This window comes from Macaca mulatta, chromosome 13 (genome assembly GCF_049350105.2).
Source record: "Macaca mulatta isolate MMU2019108-1 chromosome 13, T2T-MMU8v2.0, whole genome shotgun sequence".
Taxonomy (NCBI): Eukaryota; Metazoa; Chordata; class Mammalia; order Primates; family Cercopithecidae; genus Macaca; species Macaca mulatta.
The window spans coordinates 97126337-97143973 of NC_133418.1; the positions used below are offsets into that span (position 1 = coordinate 97126337).

The 17637-nt window shown below is 40.5% G+C and overlaps 1 protein-coding gene and 1 long non-coding RNA gene across 5 annotated transcripts in view; both read left to right on the forward strand.

The window, feature by feature from the left end:
• RBKS (ribokinase) overlaps positions 1-17637 on the forward strand; it is a 115391-nt gene that overhangs the window by 28703 nt on the left and 69051 nt on the right. For all 4 annotated transcript variants that reach the window (XM_077959853.1, XM_001100564.4, XM_001100371.5 and 1 more), the window contains exon 2: positions 8504-8636. In XM_077959853.1, coding sequence (XP_077815979.1) covers positions 8504-8636 — 133 coding nt within the window. The remainder of the gene's footprint in view (positions 1-8503; positions 8637-17637) is intronic.
• Positions 11081-16208, forward strand: LOC144333838 (uncharacterized). The gene is made up of 2 exons (XR_013402926.1): positions 11081-13383; positions 15384-16208. It is a non-coding gene; the product is annotated as an uncharacterized LOC144333838 (long non-coding RNA).

The window sequence follows — 17637 nt, forward strand, 5'->3', positions numbered from 1 at the left end:
AATAATGACTAAAATTTTTTAAACTTGATGCAAACTATGCAAACAATGAACATCCAGCAAGATGAGCATGATATAAACCACATCAGAGCACATTGTGATCAGATTCCTGCAAATCAGTTATAAACAGAAACTCTTAAAAGCACCCAGAGGTTAAGAAAAAAAAGACACACGTTACATATAGATGAACGAAGATTGACTGCAGACTTCCTGTCAGAAACAAGATGTAAGTCAGAGGAAAATAAAATCTTTAAAGTGCTTGAAAAATAAACTCTCAACATGGAATTCTATATCTTTCTAATATAAAGGGGAAAGATAAAGACTTCCTAAAGACTTTTTAGGAAAATAAAAGAATTTATCACCAGAAAACTCACACTATAATAAATGTTAAAGGAAGTTCCTTTAGGTGGAACCAAAATGATTGCAAATGGAAACTCAGATCCGTCCAAAGAAATGAAGACCCCCAGAAATGGTAAATATATACAAAGACTTTTTCTTCACTTCCTAATTTCTTTAAAAGGCAATTGACATTTTAAATTAATAAAGTAGTAACATAGTATTGTGAGGTTTACATCATGTGGAAGTAAAATGTATGACAGTAGCACAAAGGTTAGAAAGAGGAAATGGAAGAATACGTAAAGTAGATTACATTTTTAAGTAAAGTGGTATGGTACTGTTTGAAAATAAAGGGTGATCGGTTTAAGATGCATATTCTAAACACTAGATCAAACACTTTTAAAATAATAGGGGGGGGAAAATCAGCCAGGCATGGTGACTTATGCCTGTATTCCCAACACTTTGACAGGCCAACGTAGGAGGCTCAGTTTAGGCCAGGCGTTCGAGACCAGCCCTGGGCAACTTACTGAGATTTGTCTCTACAGAAAAAAAAAAAAGGAGGAGGAGGAGGAGAGAAGGTAGACTATAACACACAAACAGGGAAGGTGAAATGGAATACAGTTAATCCAAAAGAAAGCAGGAAAAGAAGAAGGAAATGAGTATTGTAATGTCATGTAGTGATATTGCTATGAAGAAAATTGTTGGGAAGTAATGCTTCATGAATGTTTTCATGTTTCTGCATGATCAGGACTTTCTGAGCAAAGATTTCTGGCACCAGGTTAAAGAATGTTTTTTGTTTGTTTGAGAAGGAGTCTCGCTCTGTCGCCCAGGCTGGAGTCAGTGGCGCGACCTCGGCTCACTGCAACCTCCGCCTCCCGGGTTCACGCCTTTCTCCTGCCTCAGCCTCTCGAGTAACTGGGACTACAGGCACCCGCCACCATGCCTGGCTAATTTTTTGTGTTTTTAGTAGAAACAAGGTTTCACCGTGTTAGCCAGAATGGTCTTGATCTCCTGACCTCGTGATTCACCCGCCTTGGCCTCCCAAAGTGCTGGGATTACAGGCGTGAGCCACTGCACCCAGCCTAAAGAATGTTTGAATGGCAAACAAGCCTTGGAAGTTAAAGACATGTGGAGAGATTCAGAGACTTCTCCCCAAGATAATTTGTTTTCATGCTAGGGGTTGTAAACCTAGAGACCCTCCCCTTCTCCCCCTGAGATGATTTGTTTACAAAGCAAAGGTCAGTAGGTCATGTGCAGGTGATGCAAGCTGCTTCTTCCCCCACCCCAGAGGGGAGAAGGAGCAGCAGCTGTGTGTGAAAAGTCCTACATAGGCTCCAAATTTCATTACTGGGGAGTTATTCTTATCATGTAACCTTGTGGGGGACTGTTAGAACTAAAGTATAAGTATGTAAATACTGTCTCTGATTCAAAAACCTGGTGGTTTTTGTTTTTTGTTTGTTTGTTTGTTTTTGTCAGAATAAATAAGTCAATACTTAAAAATTATATCAAGAACGGAGTGTCTCCTATCAGGTGGTCTGGGAAGTCCTCTCTAAAGAGGTAACCTTTGAGCAGAGATGTGAATGAAGTCAGCCCTGTAAGACTGTAACATGGGAGAATACCATAATGTACTAATCTTTATTGTCTCTCTCATTGCCTGGTACACTTTTTCACACATACGTAAATTTTAAGTAGATAGGGGTCAAGGATATGACACTCTGAAAGACTGGTCACTTCTGGCTAGAGTGTTGTTTGTCCACTGTACAAATTCCAGAGTAGCTGCATCTTCAGACAAAATGACATTTTTGTCACAGACATTTTAGCTAGGAAAAGATAAGAGTTTCATGCCTGTAATCTCAGTGCTTTGGGAGGCCAAGGCGGGAGGATTGCTTGAGACCAGGAGTTCAAGAGTAGCGTGGGCAACATAGCGAGACCCCATTTCTACAACAACAACAAAAAAATTAGTTGGGCATGGTTGTGTGCCCCTATAGTCCCAGCTAATCAGAAGGCCAAGGCAGGAGGATCGTTTGAGCCCAAGAGTTCGAGGTTCCAGTGAGCTGTATACCACTGCACTCCAGCCTGGGCAACAGAGCAGGAACCTGTCTCTTAAATAAAAAGATATGGGTTAGAAATCAAGATCAGGGCCGGGCGCGGTGGCTCAAGCCTATAATCCCAGCACTTTGGGAGGCCGAGACGGGCGGATCACGAGGTCAGGAGATCGAGACCATCCTGGCTAACACGGTGAAACCCCGTCTCTACTAAAAATACAAAAAACTAGCTGGGCGAGGTGGGGGGCGCCTGTAGTCCCAGCTACTCGGGAGGCTGAGGCAGGAGAATGGCGTAAACCTGGGAGGTGGAGCTTGCAGTGAGCTGAGATCCGGCCACTGCACTCCAGCCTGGGCGACAGAGCGAGACTCCGTCTCAAAAAAAAAAAAAAAAAAGAAATCAAGATCAGTTAAAAACTGTATAAAGCATAATTTATGTTTCATTACCTTAAATAAATAACATATATGTCTCCAAATGAAGGGTTAGGGAACATAGAATGAATTTTTAGTTGGGAATTTCTTTTTACAGAGGTAGAAATAGATGTCACTAACTTGATTTTGAAATTACTCTCAGCCTTTTAAATGTGGCATATACAAATGCCGAGAAGAACAGATATGGTTGAAGAATACAGGCAGTAAGAATAATAAATTAGCGTAATGAATTTTAATTGGGTAATAACTAACAGTACAGTCTCCTGTTATAGAGGCTTCTGTTGTCAGAAGCTTGCAGCCAGAAGGAGAAAAGATCAATGCAAAAGCCAAAAAGCAACACATTTGGTGACTTTTGGCTGAAGCCAATATTAGTGTGACCTCTTTAGTTGAAAGACTTCTCATCCCCATATAACCGGGTCATTCCTTCCTTTGGTTTGAATAATCTCTGAGAATCTGTAAAAACCACATCATTGTCAAGAAGTTAAGAGCAATTGATAAGTTGTTCTGGTAACACCTGTCAGTGAATTAACTCGGAGCACAAAACCCAGGCATTTAAGGAGTTGACAAGTATTATTAAACCTGTTTTGCAAGAGAAGAAGCTGGTTCAAAGAGGGAAAAGCTGTCAAAAGTAATACAATCAGTAAGTGGCTCAGGCCTCCTGCCTGGCACACCCAGGCTCTAACCACGTGGCCTCTCATGGCAGGGAAGACTGGGGCCATGTATGAACATTTATCACTGTTCCTTTCAATCCAACCTAAAGACAATTGTGGCATTTTAAAAGCTATGCATTTGTTTTAAATTCAAATATATTTCTTAGGCATGGTTTTCTCTGTTCAGGTTTTCTCCCTCATTCAGAAATTTACACTGTTTTTACCTTTAAATGGTAGTAACAACGTATTTCTACTAATACTGTTTCCTTTTCTTTTTAATTTGAGCAATTTAATTTTTCTGTCTTTGACACTCTGTTAAACCTCTTTTTTTAAAATTAGAACAAATCATAGTAATGCTTTCATCCCAGGAGACAGTGCTTTGTGCAGATGCTTTCTTGAACCTGAGCATAATTTCATGATTTCAATAAGGAAGAAAGATAGGAAAGTCTAATTCAAAGTAAATTAGGATTTATAATTCAGAAATGCTTCTTCCTGTTTGTAACTAACTTTCTAGTTGCTCTCTCCACTCTTCAGTTTATTTACTTTAAAAAGAATTAAATCAGCCGTAAACTGTCTTAGTCTGGGTTTAACAGAAACTGGAGCATAAGACAGAGGCTTAAGTGCACATCACTCGGTTAGCACCATAACCCAGGAGTCAGGAGCAGGGGACAGGGAAGAAGGAAGAGCGTATACAAAGGTATTTGACATTTGCAAGTTGACCACTGGCTGCTTAGTCCTTCAGGACAGTCTGAAGAGACAGAAGCCCAGGGGTGGGATGACAGCAGCATTCAGTAAGGCTCTGTTAGGTGACACCTGCAAGAAGCCAGCTAGTGCCCATGAAGAACTGGTGGCTAGTAAATGAGGCAGAGGCCACGTGAATCTGAAGTAGTGACAAGTGGTATCGTATAATACGCTGAAATATTCTTGTCATATGTATTTATGTACATAAGAATATAAAGTAAAACACGAACTTTTAGTCCCCACCTTTCTTTGTGAATACCTGTCATTTAACTTTTCACTTTTTATGCATGTACATATCATGGGAGAACATATACATATATCTTTTTCCTTTTTTTTATTTTTTTTATTATTATTTTTTTTTTGAGACAGTCTTGCTCAGTCGCCCAGGCTGGAGTGCGGTGGCGCGATCTCGGCTCACTGCAAGCTCCACCTCCCGGGTTCACGCCATTCTCCTGCCTCAGCCTACCGAGTAGCTGGGATTACAGGCACCCGCCACTACGCCCAGCTAGTTTTTTTGTGTTTTTAGTAGAGACAGGGTTTCACCGTGTTAGCCAGGATGGTCTTAATCTTCTGACCTCGTGATTCGCCCGTCTCGGCCTTCCAAAGTGCTGGGATTACAGGTGTGAGCCACCGCCCCCGGCCATCTTTTTCATTTTAAAAAACATAAATCAGCCAGGCACGGTGGCTCACACATGCAATCCCTACACTTTGGGAGGCCAAGGCAGGAGGATCGCGTGAGCCCAAAAGTTTGAGACCAGCCTGGGCAACATGGCAAAACCCCATCCTACAAAAAAATACAAAAAATTAGCCGGAGGTGGTGGTGTGCACCTGTTGATCCCAGCTGTCTAGGAGGCTGAGTTGGGAGGATCATCTGAGCCCAGGAAGTTGAGGCTGCAGTGAGACATTTTTGTGTTGCACTCCAGCCTCAGCAACAGAGCAGACTCTGTCTCAAAAAAAAAAAAAATCAGGCCAGGCGCCATGGGTCAGGCCTCTAATCCCAGCTCTTTGGGAGGCTGAAGCAGGTGGATCAGGAGTTCAAGACCAGCCTGGCCAATATGGTGAAACCCCATCTCTACTAAAAATGCAAAAAATATTAGCTTGGCATAGTGGTGCGTGCCTGTAATTTTAGCTACTCGAGAGGCTGAGGCAGGGAAATCGTTTGAACCCAGGAGGCAGAGGTTACAATGAGCCCAGATAACACCACTGCACTTGAGCCTAGGAGACAGAGTGAGACTCCACCTCAAAAAAAAAAAAAAAAGAATCAAACGTACTAATCTCCTTATTCCGTGACATATTTTCTTCACTCGTGTATTACTTGCATCGGGGTTAGGTTTAATGCCATTGTCAACAAGTTGATTTTGCCTTGGAGGTACATCAGGACACAATGATTAACATTTGTTGAATTAGTGCATGAATGAAGGAATATATCACTTCTAGTTACAGTTCTTGCTTATGGGAGAGGAATGCTGCTGACACTGGGAATGCAATGGGCAAGATCTGGTAAAATATGAAGTTGTCATTGTCAGACAGTTGCCCAGTCATCCCTGCCAGTCTCCCCCTGCTTCCCTAATCTACACTTCCACATCCTCATTTCAGAACAGTAGTAGATGCTATATTGGGGAGACACAGAAAAGAGACAGAGGGAGGCTGGGTGCTGTGGCTCATGCCTGTAACCCCAGCACTTTGGGAGGGTAAGGCAGGTAGATCACTTGAGGCTAGAAGCTCGAGACCAGCCTGGCCAACATGGTGAAACCCCCTCTCTACCCAAAATACAAAAATTAGCCTTGCCTGGTGGCGCATCCCTGTAATCCCAGCTACTCGCGAGGCTGAGGCAGGAGAATCACTTGAACCGAGGAGGTGGAGGTTGCAGTGAGCCGAGATTGTGCCACTGTACTCCAGCCTTGGTGACAGAGAGAGACTCCGTTTGGAAAAAAAAAAGAAGAGAGAGAGGGAGAGACAAAGGAAGAGTCTTACAAAAATCTGTTGAATTAGCAAATATCTGTTAACTTCTTGTCAAGTGACAGACACATTGCATAAAATGGAGAACATGACATACTTGGTCCCTGTCCTCATGCAGGGAAAGTCTACAGTTGAGGGAAGAAAGACAAGAGTAGGGGAAGGATGCAGAAGAAAAAGAGGAGAAATTAGCAAAATACCAAAAGAGTGAAGAATTTCAGTGATCACTGAATTAATACAGTGCTTGTGTTAATAGAAGTTGTTTAGAAATGAGTTTAAATCCCAGCCATCTGCTCCCACATCAAACACACCTACTGTACCCATGATTTTGCCCTTCCCCCACATACATATGCATCCCAGGAATCATCTGGTGATTTTTAAATGAATTCTCACGTCAATAATAAAAATTACACTTGATTCAAACCAGTGAATTGTAACCCAGATCTAAGTATAAATATAGTGGAAATCGTAAGTTTCTTTAGTGACAGTCTTACTAATCAAGTTATTTGGCCTGTTTTTAGCCACATGGGATATTTTTTCTTTTTAAGGTTGCTGTGAGTGTTGTTTGTAGCAGCATCAGTAAGCCAAGAATTCACATAGTTACTCAATCACACAGATTACTCATCATTGCCTGTTCATAACAGAATCCTAAAATGTTTAAGATTTCTAATGCAAATCAAAATCTCATCATCACTTGTCATTGCTAAATTAAATGACAGGATAATAACATTACATTAAAACCATTTTTCTCTTGATTGAGTACCTTTTTCAGAAGTGAACCTTCTAGATGTATATTTTTTTCATCAGTACTATAAATGCATTTAGAATCCAAGATAAAAATAGAATTTAAAGGGGAGGAGTGGGATGTTTTCAAATTATTGATGAGGCTCTTTTGAATCTCAACCATATTTGACAGTGTACTGCAAGGGAATGGAGTAGTTCAGCTCAATTTATTGACACTTTTAGAGCTATATAAGGGAGGTTAACAGGTTGAGCTTGGTCCTTATTGAAACAATCGTGTGTTCTTAGCATCAGTTATAAGTCATCCCCTTGCAAACTGGCTGTTAGGGACCTATAGGAATTGGCATTGCTTTGTTCTAATATAAGATACTGGCTTCAGGTAGATCACAATCTATGTGGGAAATTAATATAGATTTCTAACCTGTAAAAGCAGCATAGGTTCTCAGTGGCCTTACTATTGTGAACTTACTTCTTTACCTTTCTTTCCTATCTAAAGCTAATTAACCTTTTATGGTCACACCTACCCTCTTTTTATCTCTCCCTCTGGCCCTTGGCCCACTTCTTTGTGGCCAACTAGCCAATGTTTGTGCCACCTGCGCCCATCTTCTTCACGTGCCCTAGAACTCCCCAGAACGCCTCTTTCATTTTAAAGTCAATCATTTCCTTCCATCCTTCAAATATTTTATTTCTTCATACCTTCCATCTTTAATAATATGAAATACAAAAATCATACCCTGGATCAAACCTTTTATTATTTTTGCCTCACTTAATACTATCATCATTAGGCAATAATAGCATTATGGTAAAAATTCTTACCTCTTGGAGAAACTGATGAAGGTATTGACTCAAACAAGATTGGCTATGAGATGATAATTATTAAATTATTAAATCTGGATGATAGGTGAATGAGGGCAAGGGAAGTCAATATGCTGCTTTCTCTACTTTTATAGGTTTGAAACCTTCTATAATAAAAATTTAAAAATAACTTAGCTCTTTAGGGTTCCTTTTTTAAAATAGATGCTCTTTTTGAGTGAGCGCATGAAATGATGTGGTATGCAGGATGGCCTAAGACTAAAACCTGATCCTGCTGTCTGAACACCCCACTCTTACTCTACCCCTTAGTAAACAAAAAAGATTCTTTAGTACCTGGAATTGTAACTTCCCTCTCTCCTTAGGTCCTGTACTTGATTATCAGAATCCTGACACACTTCCTGCTTCTTGTTAAAGTAACCAGATAAATCCATATAGAAATATACATTAATTTCATCCCGTTTATTAAATCCCACTGTGAATAAAGTTCTGTGCTGGCATTAGGAAAGGGAATATGAAGGAAAGGTATTCATGAATAACCCTGATGCAGTACACTAGCCACAGTAGTGGGCTCTAGGAGACAGAGAGGAATTCTGTCAAAGAGACTCATTCTTGATAATGATGCAAACTACTAAATGTCATCCTAAAGGAAGAGACAATCTTCCTTGCTTCTGCTCGTAATTCTAAGTGTTAAGACTATTTAGAGCTCTACCATATAGCCTTCCCTCTCTTCTAAAGAACTTAAATTGGTTACAGTTACCAATATGCCTTTTTTCTTCTCTTTTTAAATTACAATAGTCTTACTTCTCGTTTGCCAAAAACTGGAGAAACCATCCACGGACATAAGTTTTTTATTGGCTTTGGAGGGAAAGGTGCCAACCAGTGTGTCCAAGCTGCTCGACTTGGAGCAACGACATCCATGGTGTGCAAGGTAAGTATAAAGTATAGTGGAGAGGATTCTAGAGGTAAGAATCTGGTTTTAAGACTGGAGTTCATTGTTTTTATTTTTTTCAACCATTTTAAAGTGAACCATTCAGCGGCTTATAAAACGTAGAGTGGCATTTAATACATTCAACCACCACTTCTGTCTTGTTACAGAACTTTACTATCATTCCAAAACAAAATCCCTTACCCCTTAAGCAGTTCCTCCTTATTCTGTCTTCCATTTAAGGCCCTGGGAACCACCAGTCTTCATTCTATGTCTATGGATTTATCTGTTCTGGACATTTCATATAAATGGAATATATATTATGTGACATTTTGTACCTGGCTTCTTTCACTTAGCATACTGGTTTTGGGGTACAACATTGTAGCATATATCAGTATTTCCTTCCTTTTTATGGTTGAATAATATTCCGTTGTATGGATATACCACAATTTTTTTGTTCATCAATGAATGGATTGATGGATGCTTGGGCTGTTTCCACCTTTTGACTCTTATGAATAGCATTGCTACCAACATGCATATACGTCTACTTGAGTACCTGCTTTCAGTTCTTATGGAAGTTTATTGTTTTTAAAGATCTAAATGAGAGAGAGTAGTCTCCCTTGTCCTTTATATTAATGTCTACCTCATTACATCCTCTGGGAAGTAGCAGTTCTCAAATAACTTAATGCTGCATTCCCTGAATGTAATGAGTTTCTAACTGGGGTGTGAGAAGTGAGGGAAATTAGCCTACTCCAGTGGGTTTCTGTCATCCAGCTTCTAAACAACAGCATGAGTCATCCTGTTTTTAGCAGGTTTCACTGCAGCAACACAGCTTTTGGAAACTTCGTGTAATAACTGGTGATTTACTCATCTCTAAGTCATTTTCTTCTAATGCTGTATCTTAGATCTGAAAAGAATCTTGGCCTTAATGAACTACACATAACTGATCTTTTGGCATTGTTTTGTTTTCATGTATGTAGAGATAATGATATTGTAACATCTAGTATTCCTGTTTTTATCCATGCTACTGAAATAATTTGAAAATAAATTAAATGGGCTGCCAAAAGTTTACATTTTTCATTTTTCATGAAATTTTAAGGTGCTAGCATTATAGTATTAGTATAACAGGAAAGGTAGATAATTGTGTTTGTTTGATTTTTAGGGAAAGCCAGGCTGGGTCTGTACATTATTAAAGGGCAAGAAAAATACAAGGAACTTAAAAGAATGAGCTTTCTCCTGTGAACTATATAGATTTTACCAAAAATTCTCAAAATGTCATTTTTCATTGCAGTCAGCACTTTTCTCTCCACAGGAGTTTTAAATGATGTATAAACTATACAATTATCACTTCATCTGCTAGTGAACTGTAATTTTATGTCTAACCTATGATTAACATAATTTTCACATGGCTATTGGGTCAAAAACATCACGTGAAGCATAAGATTCAAAGTAAGAAACCCTCTTTCGCTAAGATTGAGCTCTTGATAGATTTAAAATATCATTGTAATTAATCAGCAACTAATTATGTCCCAGGAATTATGGGGCTGTGAGAGGGGGCTGATTAAAAACTTAGGCCTGACCCATCTCGTACCTGATTAGCTGTGGAAGGTTTGGAGAGTGATCAGATGATGCTGACTTAATTAAGAGGACCTGGGAACTGGAAAGAGGATGATACAATTTCCTGTGTAGGAAAACCTGGACGTAGAATTGGCGTTGGAAGCTATGTACCCAAAATGGCTTCCTGAAAGAGGGGAGTTCCTAGAGCTGGAGACGTTAAAGGAGAGATTAGAGAACCCCTCCCTCTTGGAAGCTTTATAGAAGCTATTTATGTAGCCATTAAAGTCAAGATTGGATGTCCCCTGGGATCTCTTCCAAGCCTAAGATTATGAAATTGGTTTTATTTTAGGTCTGTTGAATTTGAGGTAAAGAAAGAAATGACAAAGAGAAATATTTGAATTATGGAACTGAACTTGGGAAATGAATCCTAAAACCATATGAGTGGATGGGAGAGGAATAGAAGCAGGGGGCTGTATTTTGGGAAATGTTCCAGTTAGGAGGTTGATTAAAGCAAAAGTACTATTTGCGTATGACGGTTTATGTTAGCATCTGTACAATTTTGAAAGTTCTATATATCTACCATGCCCCTGATTTAGTCATCTAATGTTCAGCACCGCAGTGGATTTTAGCCTGTGTGTCTGCATAGCAGAGGATCAAAAAACATGACTGTAGCTAAAACCTATCCAGGGTAACTTTGGTTAGATAACCTGGGACCTTTAGACATGGAATTATTTAAAAGCTTAAGCAAATTGCACAATATTCTTAGACTTCTTAAAAAGAAAATAATATATTTTTATAATAGAAGTTATTTCTGTCCATTAATCATATTTTATCCATTGTGAAATACATTTTTATTAAGCAAATTAGTCAAACTTGCTTTATAGCAGTTTTTTTTTGTTTTTTTTTTTTTTTGAGACGGAGTCTCGCTCTGCCGCCCGGGCTGGAGTGCAGCGGCCAGATCTCAGCTCACTGCAAGCTCCGCCTCCCGGGTTTACGCCATTCTCCTGCCTCAGCCTCCCGAGTAGCTGGGACTACAGGCGCCCGCCACCTTGCCCGGCTATTGTTTTGTATTTTTTAGTAGAGACGGGGTTTCACCGTGTTAGCCAGGATGGTCTCGATCTCCTGACCTCGTGATCCGCCTGTCTTGGCCTCCCAAAGTGCTGGGATTACAGGCTTGAGCCACCGTGCCCGGCCTATAGCAGTTTTTTAAAGATGACAAGTTCTAAGTAGAAACCAAAACCATGAAATTTATCAAGATAAAAATGAACAGATGGAGCAAAAGAAAAACAGGTAAAAATTTTCTATGGCTTTCTCAGCAAGATTGATTTACCTGTTACTACCTATAACAAACTAAACTTTAAGCTCTTACAAAGTAAGACTGATGGCCCAAACAAACTTCTTATATTGAGCTAGGGAGAAATATTTGTTAAGATATTGTGACAAAGAATATTAAAAGAGTTATCTCAATATTTATACAGTGATACATATATAATGAAACATTTGAAGTACTTAAAAGTTATTTAGTCAGTTTTTAACTGAGTCATGGACCAAAGCTACAGTCCAGTGATAAATGGAGATGGTATTTTCAGATTTAAAATCCCCGCAGATATTGTATAATATGAAAGTCGTCCTCCCAGGACAAAGAGCCTATTAGGACGTCTTTCTTAAGACTTCACCTGAGTTAAGTGTTTCCTGCTCCATTCCATCGAAGCCAAATGTTAAGAGGAGGAAGTTATTCCTAAACAAAAATTGGCAGTTCAGGAGAGGACCATGGTCAAGTAAGGAACTCAAGATGCAGTGGCCCAATATGAGCACAGAAACCATGAGCAGGTATGAACCCAAATGACCCAGGTCAGGAATCAGCAAACTAGAAACACCTTCAAAAAATTACTCTGTCTTACTTCCTTCAAACTCTCTAATACAGGTAGCTATCTGCTCTCCCTTCAGAACCATCAAGCATGAAGTTTGGTGACAGAGGTGATACTGATGCAGGCTGCCCTGGTGGGCTTAGCCAGGGAGGGTTCTTGGCTTTGCCCAGGCAAGAATTTAAGAGTGAGCCAAGGATAAGAAAAAGCCACTTTGACTGAACCAGTGCTGCACGGCTAACCCATAGGCTGGGTGCCCAGAGGGTAGTGTATGGACTGTTAGCAACTATATTTACATGTACTTTAAATTATATGCTAATTAAGAGGTGGGTTATGCAGAACTTTTTGGAAAAAGGGTGGGGAATTTTCAGAACTATATAAGGTAACTTCTGGGCCATTGCCATGGCATTTGTAAACTATCCTGGGTCCAGTAGGAGCGTCTTGTGCTAATGAGCAGTGAGAGCAACTAGAGGTCACTTTCCTCCGTTTCAGCCAGCTTCTTCATTGCACCATGTTTTGACCAGATCCTGCTTCCACCAGCAGGGTCCAACCGGAAAGTAAGACCTGCTGGCCTCCTAACTCGGTGTATTAAGGCGGTGTTGTTCAAAGTCCAGTCCTCAGACTGGTGCCAGGCTGCATGTAGATTGTCACTGGTCCAAACAGTACAGGAATTGAGAGTAAGCAGTTAGGATCATTTATAGCAATTTGACAGAATAACTTCATAGCTGTTGAATATAATAGTAATAATAAATTAGACCTTGTAGTTTGTATGACTCTTTTTTGTTTTCATCTCCTTGTTATTGTATTTTATAAAATAGTCCACAATGGGTTGAAAGCAAGAAAAGGAAAACAAGGCCAATGTTTCTCCATGGATAGCTTGAAAAGCAGTGCATTAGAGTATCCATCACCTTAACCAAAAAGTACCTTCTCTGCTAGATTACTGTGGGAGAATCATCTGATCATGCATTGATCATTTTCAGAGATCAAAAATTAGTCACCAGGTGTTTCCAGGTAATATATAATGAGGTGAAATCTGTCCTTTCCTGAACTCTGTTGAAAGACAGCTAGCTAAAAGGAGTTGGCTCTGTTGATTGGAATGCTCAGCCATATGTTCAAACAAATGATCCTATAACCAAGCAAATAGTATACACCTTACATAAGAAGAAGTGGTAGAAATGAGAGAAAATAACTGGATTATCTCAAACCTATCACCACTCTCATATAATCAGGCCTAATAATGGTGATTGTAGCATTAACTTTGTGTATTAAATGTCTTCATTTTTTTCTGAAACAGGATCTCACTCTGTTGCCCAGGCTAGAGTGCAGTGGTGCAAGCTGGGCTCACTGCAGCCTCAACCTCCCCGGGCTCAGGTGATCCTCCCACCTCAGCCTCCCAAGTAGCTGTGACTACAGGCACATGCCACCATACCCAGCTAATTTTTGTATTTTTTGTAGAGACAAGGTTTCACCGTGTTGCCCAGGCTGGTCTCAAACTCCTGAGCTCAAGCAGTCAGCCTGCCTTGGCCTCCCAAAGTGCTGGGATTACAGGTGCACACCACCATGCCCAAAGGCCATTTTTTTTTTCAGAGACAGGTTACCTAGGCTGTAGTATTATGGTGTAGTCACAACTCACTGCAGCCTCAAACTCCTGGGCTCAAGCAATCCTCCCACCTCAGCCTCCAGAGTAGCTGAGACTATAGGCATGCAGTACCACACCCAGCTAATTTTTTAATTTTTTGTAGAGATGGGGTCTTGCTGTGTTGCTGAGGCTGGTCTCGAACTCCTGTCCTCAAGCAGTCCTACCACCTCAGCCTCCCAAAATGCTAGGATTGCAGCATAAGCCACCATGCCTAGCCTAAACGCCATTATTAAGGTAAACACCCCTTTATCTAGGATTTAAACAACCAGCAAGCTTAAATAACTGAGATTTTATAGATTCTTCTTATGTATTTTGTTATAAGGCCACAAATGACAAGATATAAGTTAATTTGAAGGATTTATTCAAAAAAGTAACAGCTGGGTTTTATATGACAACAAATGCAACTTAGTCTCCTCAACCAGCTGTTCATTATAACCCTCAGGCACTGAAAAGTCACAAAATGTCTTCAGTTGCAAGGATTAAATTATATTCATCTTAGTTTTAGTGTTAAACCTATTTTCTGTATTCTAATGCTTTGAAATTGGTAACCTGTTTTAATATATGTGATAACTTCTTGAGCAGAATATTCAATTTCATGTGGCCTTGGATAGGATATTTTGATCTCCTGTGTTTTATTCACCCCAAGTGTATGTTGAAGAGTAGAATTACTAGATGGTTTCTGCCATTTGAGGATTCCAAGCAGCCTAAACAACCATTCCTCAATCATTTTGCAAAATAGAAGTTATGGTGCTGACTGAAGTTGCCCTCCTTAGCTTCAGGTCATAGTTCTGGACTCTGGAAGCCCTGCCAAAGCTCTGCTTCAGTGCAGAAGGAGCCCTCCCAGTGATAAGAGTGAAAGAAGCATCTCAACACCCTTAGCTGAAGAAATGCTCTTGTTCGTCATATACCCAGCCCTTTTGCTTTCCATTACCCTTGCTGCATTGTCAAATATAGAAGCCACTAGCCACTTGTGGATATTTAGATTTAAATGTAATCAAAGTTAAAAATTGAATTCCTCAGTCACACAGTCTGTATTTTGAGTATCTGTATTGGGCAGAACAAATAGAAAACATTTTCTGTATTGAACAGCACAGATATAGAACATTTCATCACTGCAGAAAGTTCTATTGGATGGCACTACTCTACAATATTCAGGACAGAACTGAGCCTGGGATTTCCAAAGAGCATGTTGAGTTCTGAGAGTTCCCTTTTGGCTTATGTGCAAGCGCTTGTCCATAGTTGCTCTTGACCTGGCTTCCTTCATGTGGAACAAGCTCACACAGACAGGCTATTTCAGACTATGCGGGTTTCCAAGAATCTTTCTGCCCAAAAGTATTTCACTGCTATAGCCAAAAGAGTGTGAGAGTGCCTTCAAGGAAGCTGTTGAAAACAAAACCTTGTATGGAACCATTCTAGAATAGTTTGGGTGCTTGTAGTCATGTTCCTTCAAGAATGGAACATGACAGCCAGGCATGGTGGCTAATGCGTGTAATCCCAGCACTTTAGGAGGCTGAGACAGGAAGATCACCTGAGGTCAGGAGTTCAAGACCACCCTGGCTAACATGGTGAAACCTCATTTCTACTAAAAATACAAAAATTAGCCAGGTATGATGGTGCACACCTGTAATCCCAGCTATTCAGGAGGCTGAGGCAGGAGAACCACTTGAACCCAAGAGGCAGAGGTTGCAGTGAGCCACAATTGCACCATTGCACTCCAGCTTGGGCAACAAGAGCGAAACTCCATCTCAAAAAAAAAAAAAAAAGAATGGAACATGACTACAAGATGGGTCCAAGGGAAATGAACAGAAGGGCAACTGATGTGATCAAATCCTAAAGAGTCTCCAGTAAGCTTTTAAGAAGGCTAGACTAACAAATATGAAATTGCCAACAATATAAGATGATATTGAACTATGGGCTTGATTAGGAATGTCATAGGAGGTCTGGAGATGAGAGGATTAACAAGGGCCAGAGTAGGGAAGGTAGACCTTAAATTGATACCTGAAAAACAGGTGAGGTTTGATTTGGTGGAGGAGAGGGCAAAGGACTTCTAAGTTCTCAGAAATGATGGTAAGGAAGCAGACAGGTTTCTTTCTATTGATATATCCAGAAAGGAACAATGTTCTGTGGAAGAATGGAACACACCAGGAGTGACTGAAGCCTGGATTGAGACATAGTCCATTGAAGTAGTGCTCACTGGCAGGACAGAAAAATAGAAGTTCAGTTCAGAAGTATAGTTCAGAGGTAGGAAGCCGAAAGGCCTACAGGAGCCAAGCAGGTCACAGAAATTGCAGTAGGCTAGATAGGGACTGTGATGAAGTCAAGAGTCTATGCCACTTGAAGGCACTTACCTCTCAGTTCCAGACGGTTTGCCTTGCAGGAATGTGGACGCGGCGTTACCAGAACCTCTGAATGTTCAGAACCTCCTGGACATCTGTCTGTTTTTGTGAAGTCTTCGAATATTTAAGTATTGAGAATTGATTAAAATTAAAAACAAAATTAAAATTAAAACAAAAATAACAGGGCATTTATAGCAAAACCTGCACACAGATATTTATGCAGCTTTATTCATAATTTCCTAAACTTTGAAGACATCCTTCAGTAGATAAATGGATATTTAAACTCTGGTACATCCAGATGCTGGAATATTAGTCAGCTCTAAAAAGAAATTAGCTATCAAGGCACAAAAAGACACAGAGGAACTTTAGTTGCATATTACTAAGTAAAAGAAGTCACTCTGAAAAGGCTACATACTGTGTAATTACAACTGTATGATATTCTGGAAAAGGCAAAACCATATGGAGACAATGAAAAGATTAGTGTTTGCCAGAGGCTAGTGGGGAGAGAGGGATGAATACACAGAACACGGAGGATTTTTAGGGTAGTGAAACGATTGTGTATAGTACTATAATGGTGGATATATGACATTTTACATTTGTCAAAACCTATAGAATATTCAACACCAAGAGTGAACCCTAATGTAAACTATGGAGTTTGAGTGATAATGATATGTCATGTAGGTTTATCAGTTGTAACAAATGTACACTTAGTTGCAGGATGTTAATAGTGGGGGATACTAGTTGTAGGAAGAGACAAAGTATATGGGAACTCTGTACTTTCTACTCACTTATGCTGAGAACTTAAAACTAGTTTTTAAAATAAAGTCTATTTTGGCCGGGCACAGTGGCTCACACGTGTAATCCCAGCACTTTGGGAGGCCGAGGCAGGCGGATCACAAGGTCAGATCGAGACCATCCTGGCTAACATGGTGAAACCCCGTCCCTACTACAAAATACAAAAAATTAGCCGGGTGTGGTGGCGGGCGCCTGTAGTCCCGGCTACTCGGGAGGCTGAGGCAAGAGAATGGCGTGAACCCGGGAGGTGGAGCTGGCAGTGAGCAGAGATCTGGCCACTGCGCTCCAGCCTGGGCAGCAGAGCGAGACTCCGTCTCAAAAAAAAAAAAAAAGGTCTGCTTTTTAGAAAACAGTAGTAGGACAAACGAAACATATCTAGGAGTCAGATTCAAATTTCAACCCACCAATTTACAGCCTCTGCTGTAGATTCAACCGTAAAGTTCAAGCCAAGGTCCAGCCAAGGTAGCAGTCAGACAAATGGTTAGCATTAGAGAGGTATGGGAGAAGATAACAGGGGTGTCCTGACCAGCACAGTGATTGCAGAAACGGACAGTAGGGAGATGTCGATAAGATGCCAGCAGTTGGTATCAAAGGCCTTGCAATCATAGTTTTCTGGCTTTGAGCCACAGACCTAAAGTTCTGGCCCCTGCAAATGGCTGGCTAGGCAGAGAAGAGTACCTGTTCTGAAAGAGCTAGAGGGCTAAGCAGATGAAGAGGATACACACTCGTGCTGACAGAAACGGGGAGAGATCCAGTTACCAAAGTGGACCACAAAGCAAGAATGTGGTCACAGGACCCAGGCACAAACACAG